General features: G+C 40.1%; 1 protein-coding gene across 46 annotated transcripts in view; it reads right to left on the bottom strand.

Moving 5' to 3' along the window:
- Positions 1 to 759: 759 nt before the first annotated feature.
- Positions 760 to 6,105, bottom strand: part of LOC120330368 (uncharacterized) — an 84,169-nt gene continuing 78,823 nt past the window's right edge. For 43 of the 46 annotated variants that reach the window (XM_078118492.1, XM_078118487.1, XM_078118490.1 and 40 more), the window contains 9 exons: positions 5,851 to 6,030; positions 5,513 to 5,641; positions 5,209 to 5,388; positions 3,261 to 5,030; positions 2,985 to 3,188; positions 2,240 to 2,422; positions 1,861 to 2,007; positions 1,067 to 1,251; positions 760 to 966 (listed from right to left, as the gene is read on the bottom strand). In XM_078118492.1, coding sequence (XP_077974618.1) covers positions 961 to 966; positions 1,067 to 1,251; positions 1,861 to 2,007; positions 2,240 to 2,422; positions 2,985 to 3,188; positions 3,261 to 5,030; positions 5,209 to 5,388; positions 5,513 to 5,641; positions 5,851 to 6,030 — 2,984 coding nt within the window. In that variant the 3' untranslated portion in view covers positions 760 to 960. The remainder of the gene's footprint in view (positions 967 to 1,066; positions 1,252 to 1,860; positions 2,008 to 2,239; positions 2,423 to 2,984; positions 3,189 to 3,260; positions 5,031 to 5,208; positions 5,389 to 5,512; positions 5,642 to 5,850; positions 6,031 to 6,105) is intronic. The other 3 variants (XM_078118450.1, XM_078118465.1, XM_078118449.1) reach the window with 3 other exon arrangements.

Here is a 6,105-nt window from a genome sequence, read left to right as displayed (position 1 = left end):
GACGTAATTGGGCCGAAGTGGTCTACCATTAGAATGCACTAGTTGGTCTGTTGTAATAGTACGATATTTAGTGTTATGTTTGACGGCATACCACTTACTGCCAAGACGAGGACGGTTGTAACGAAAGGTGAAATTGAAGATTGTCTTTTGTATAGAATTCACTAACAACAAGTTCCCTCATTTAAAAAATATAGGTATGTCACTGCGCAACGTGACACGTTTTACTAACGCATCAATGTGGGAGAATCAAGTTGCACCGGTATCAGCACTAGTTGCACTAGAAATTAGGTTCCGAATATGAAGGGTCGAATAATCTATTATACTTTCAATATCTTTTCGAAAGTTCGTCAGCTAGTATTGACGTTGCTCAAGTGCGACTCTGCGAGTTTTAAAAAGGTTATACCGTTCAAAAAGTGGTAATGCCCATTAAAAAAATGATATACCGCCTGGAAAAAAGCCTCTTTTGAAAAAACTATGTATTCCAAAAAATGCTACGTGCTTGAAGCGCAATGCCTCTCTAAAAATATGTTATTCTCGCTAGTTTCCCTTTCAGAATAGGTATTTTTCTTAACAAATACCGTTAAGGTCATTTTGAAGAAACTTTCTCTGTTCCTTCCGAACGAGCTACGGTTACTCAGATCAATTCATACCTTCACCGGAGAAATTGTAAACACTGCCTCAAAATAAAATGCTTGAAAACATACGTTCGACACACTACATTGAATACTTATCTGTATTAAAATCAACAGAGAGGCAATATATATTGAATATGAATTTATTGATCACCAAGGAATTGAATATATGCTCGTCAATATTACAATAATAAAATAGTACATAATTCTACATTTCATATTAAATCTCAATGTTATGATGAATATCTAATATTATCAAATCAGCCCGTCAAACATATTGAAAAGTGAGGTGCTAGTATTGAGTTTATATCCAGAGTCATTCTTCAGTTCATTGCTGAAAAAAAATAAAATGATTTAAAATAAGACTTATCTCGAAACAACTCAACCCATTTATTTAGAGAAATATAAATTCACTCTCACACACCATTACTTACATTCTTTTTAGGACAAAATCTCTGGCGAATGCAAGTTGGGTCGTCTAAACTTCTCTGTACCATCCCTCCTCCACATGCACAATGATTTCCAGCTGCACAGCCAGTGCAGTCTGGTGTTCTATCTCCACAATGAGCTGGACAGGGCTTCACACACACCTTCCATCTTTGTCCATTTGAGCAAGTTTCTGGGTTAAAAATTGTAACATAAAACTTTTTATGCAAGGTTTCATATATACATTTAACAGATGTACAAAATTGGGCGCTCCAGAAGTACGTGTACCTATATGGAGGTAACTAATTTTGTTCGCCTACTTTAAATCAAGCTGTGTCAATCAAGGGACGGAAGCCTATGAACAGGGGATATATTCACTTGGCTAACACAGACTGTCCTCGAACTCGTAATAGGACTAAAATAAGAAAAATAGGAATAAACTTATGGCCTAACCCTAACCTGGTACACATACTACAGGAGTTCCCAGAATTGTATGTAGAAGAAACCGTAGTCGACCAGCAGATATGTGAATCATTGTGATCGATACGGTAGCCCAGGTCTACTCAACTTGCAGACCGCAGTCCGAATCTGGACCTTTCTGGTATTCGATTTGTATATGAAAAGAACTATAACGCCATAACAAACAATCTTGATCAGCTAATAATTATTAGTCGGCCTAGTAATTGCGTGTTTAAGGATGCCGAAATATAATTTCTGGGAAGTCCGGACCCAGATATTTTTGAAGCCCTGCGGTAGCCTACTAATGTACATATACTGCACAATAAATTATAACATAACATACTTGAACAATCGTAACCATCGCCATTATAGGGACGGTTACATCGACACTTGTAGCGTGAACCTTGGGATATGCATTGTGCATTCTGGCCGCATTTTCTTCCTTGTTTTTCACATTCATCTCGAGTATCCTGTTGTTGTTGCTGATCTCCTATAAATACCGAGTTTAGGGGATCAGGGATGCAATGTTGAATTAATCATATTGAGATATAAAGACTTAATGAAACAATAAAAACCACACTTATTTATATATTTGAGTGATATTAATAATACAAACAGGTGTTAAAATGTCAACAGGGTAAGCAATCCTGCACATTTGTTGATCAGATTATAAATGAGTTATTAATAATCGTTTCAGTCTGGTTAATGAGTTGATCACATACTTTCACATCTTGGCTGGCTTCCTGACCATGAACCTCCTTGGCACCTTCTTATCGATTCTCCCATGAGCTTGTATCCTGGCTGACAAGAATAAGTCACTTGACTGTTTTCATTGTAACTGTTATCACTGAAGTCCATTCGTCCTTGACCAATATCTTGTGGTCTCTGACATCTTTTCTGCCCACCTAAGGACAAAAAAGTTTTAATTGAAATAACACATAAAATGTTTCACTAATTCTATTTTGTGCATTGATTGATGTAGTGTTCTTCATAGGACCAGATAGATTGGTGGATCACGCTATGCCAAATAAATCATGCTGCTTCCATATGTAGCAGTTCAAAATGTCAAAATTGTTGTTTAAATATCTTAAAGTTGTGAATGAACAAGGAGCCATATACATTGCATTTGGTAATGTCGGGTTGATGGATTGTTTTATTAAATTGTTGTTGTTATTTATAAGGCAGTGGTTCCCAAACTTTTTTGCTTTGCAACCCCCTTTGGATATTCCACAACCCATTTCACAATATTCGATGAATTAAAATTAGAATTAGTAGGCTCTACAAAATGATATTGGGGGTTTAATGTGTTTTTAGCAAAATAGTCATCTTGAATAAATTCAAATACTATCAATTATTTTATCACCCAGTTATCCCAATAATTTAATTTTTCATAACTGTCTTTGAGTGCACTATCACTACTATCTACCCAATAAACTTAACCCAATTTTCAGATTTTACAACACTTACTTGCTTGATCACGTTCACATCTTGGATCGGATCCCGACCATTGGCCATTAGCTTGGCATGTCCTTTGCTGGTCACCCATCAACTTGTAACCATCTTGACATGAGTATGTGAGAACTGAATTCAAAGTATATGAATCATCACTTGTCTCAACTATTCCATTTCCAATATTGTTGGGCCGTTGACACTTGCGTTCTCGCTCTGGTTCTGAAAAAAAACATGTTAATGAATTTCTGCTGTTAATATATAATGCATTGTAATTGGTATTTTTTTACTTACTTTTGCAATCAAAACCATCTCCAATATATCCCCCCCTGCATTTGCAAGTAGGACGATTGTCAGATCCTGCTACGCAGTCAGCAAAAGCATGACATGCTTTTTTGTACCTAGTTCGACAAGTTTCTTGTTCTGGTTGATCTGGCTGCGGCCTGCTACCATCCACTTGACCGGATTGTCCTGGCTGTGGCCTGCTACCATCAACTTGACCGGGTTGTCCTGGCTGCCCAGGTTGGTCGGTTCGTCCAGCCTGTCCTGTTTGGCCGGGCTGTCCTGGTTGGTCGGGTTGACCGGGCTGTCTTGGTTGATCGGTTTTTCCAGCCTTTTCTGTTTGACCGGGCTGTCCTGTTTGACCTTGTCCAGCTTGACCTTGTCCTGGCTGATTTTTCCCAGATTGTCCTGGTTGGTCGGTTTGTCCAGCCTGTCCTGTTTGGCCGGTTTGACCGGGCTGTCCTGGTTGGTCAATTTCTCCAGTTTGTCCTGTTTGACCGGGCTGTCCTGGTCGACCTTGTCCAGATTGTCCTGGTTGACCTTGTCCGGGTTGACCTTCTCCAGACTGTCCTTGTTGACCTTTTCCAGACTGTCCTGCTTGACCTTGTCCAGGTTGTCCTTTTCCTGGTTGACCTTGTCCGGATTGACCCTTCCCAGACTGTCCTGGTTGACCTTGTCCAGGTTGTTCTTTTCCTGGTTGACCTTGTCCGGATTGACCTTCTCCAGACTGTCCTTGTTGACCTTGTCCAGGTTGTCCTTTTCCTGGTTGACCTTGTCCGGATTGACCCTTTCCAGACTGTCCTGGTTGACCTTGTCCAGGTTGTCCTTTTCCTGGTTGACCTTGTCCGGTTTGACCTTGTCCGGATTGACCTTCTCCAGACTGTCCTTGTTGACCTTGTCCGGATTGACCTTCTCCAGCCTGTCCTGGTTGACCTTGTCCAGGTTGTCCTTTTCCTGGTTGACCTTGTCCGGGTTGACCTTGTCCGGATTGACCTTCTCCAGACTGTCCTTGTTGACCTTGTCCGGATTGACCTTCTCCAGACTGTCCTTGTTGACTTTGTCCTGGTTGACCTTGTCCAGGTTGTCCTTTTCCTGGTTGACCCTGTCCCGATTGACCTTCTCCAGACTGTCCTTGTTGACCTTGTCCGGATTGACCTTCTCCAGACTGTCCTGGTTGACCTTGTCCAGGTTGTCCTTTTCCTGGTTGACCTTGTCCGGATTGACCTTCTCCAGACTGTCCTTGTTGACCTTGTCCGGGTTGACCTTTTCCAGACTGTCCTGGTTGGCCTCGTCCAGGCTTTCCTGGTTGACCTTTTCCAGACTGTCCTTGTTGACCTTTTCCAGATTGTCCTGGTTGACTTAGTTCAGGCTGTCCAGGTTGATCCTGTCCGGATTGTCCTTGTTGCTCCAGTCCAGGTTTTCCTTGTTCAGGTTGGCTTTGACTGCAACTAAAACCATCACTACCAAAATAACCAACTCGACAGCGACAAACGAAATCGCCATTTTGTCTCTTGTAACAGTCAGCAAAATCATGGCATCGTTTGCCAAAGAAGCTTTGACACTCATGAGGCTGTGCCCTTTGAAGATCATCTTCGTCGGTTTTTTGATTACATGTGAATCCATCCCCAGAAAAGCCAGGTCTACATTTACAGTAATAATCATTTTGATTTTGTCTTCGCTTGAAGCAATCAGAAAACTGATGGCAAGCACGCCTGTATTGATTCTGGCAATCAGAAAGTTGAGCTGGTGGATCTTGTGACACTCCATCTTGTTCATCATCAGCTAAAAAATTTGAACACATGAAATATTGAAAAAAAATTATAGCTATACTACAAATATTCACAACCTATTACCAACAACATGTTATGCGTCCAACATTTTCAAATATAAGTTCTAGTAATATACAGTGACAGATAATTATGGTTGCAGCTAATTGTACAATGCTGTGATATTCACTCACATCGGCATATGGGATCAGTGCCAGACCATTGACCATTGTTTTGGCACGATCGTTGTTGGCTTCCTTCAAGTTTAAATCCCCGATTACATTGGTAATATATTTGATTTCCAGGCGTGAACATACTTTGATCACTCAAAATACGGCCATTATCAATATCTCTTGGACGACTGCAACCTTGAGCTGTGAGTATCAAACATACAATTAGAACAGAAAATAGACTGAAATATTTTAATAATAGGTTTTGATTACTTCAATTTTTAAATTAAATTAGATACAAGGTAGAAATTGTTTTTGAAAATCTAACCTCGACACATTAATCCATCGCCCGTGTAACCCTGCTTACACACACATTCATAACCTCCAGATGCTTTTGCTTCACATGTTGCTTCATGGTGACAAGGTTGAGCAGATAATCGGTAGCAATTGTCAACAACTGCATAGAGAAAACAATTTATATCATAAGATGATCTAGTTCTATGAAGGTGTGTATAAATAACAACATTAGGATAAAACAAATTGCTGACACTTTTACCTAAGTAACCATTAAATTAAAAGAGAAACAATTGAAAAATTCCCATGGTAGACCCCGGCTATTGCAGACTTGGTTCTTGAAATATCTCACTTCAATCTAGTGCTACATACCGACACATTTAGGTTCTTGGCCAGACCATGTTCCGTCAGCCATGCAAGTTCGCCTCATGTCTCCCTGGAGCCTATATCCACCTTCACATTGGTATGTGATTGCACGGTTCATCATAAACGATCCACCTTGATCCACAACACGGCCTTGATTAATACCTCTTGGTCTCTGGCATGTTCGAGCTACAAGATTAAAAGGGCAGGCCCATTATAATAAAATAGTTATCAAGGTAAAGCACCAAAAATTTTCAGTAACGA

Source organism: Styela clava, chromosome 12 (assembly GCF_964204865.1).
Source record: "Styela clava chromosome 12, kaStyClav1.hap1.2, whole genome shotgun sequence".
Taxonomy (NCBI): Eukaryota; Metazoa; Chordata; class Ascidiacea; order Stolidobranchia; family Styelidae; genus Styela; species Styela clava.
Note: the sequence above shows the minus strand (reverse complement) of the source record. Positions and strands in the feature narration are given on the sequence as shown.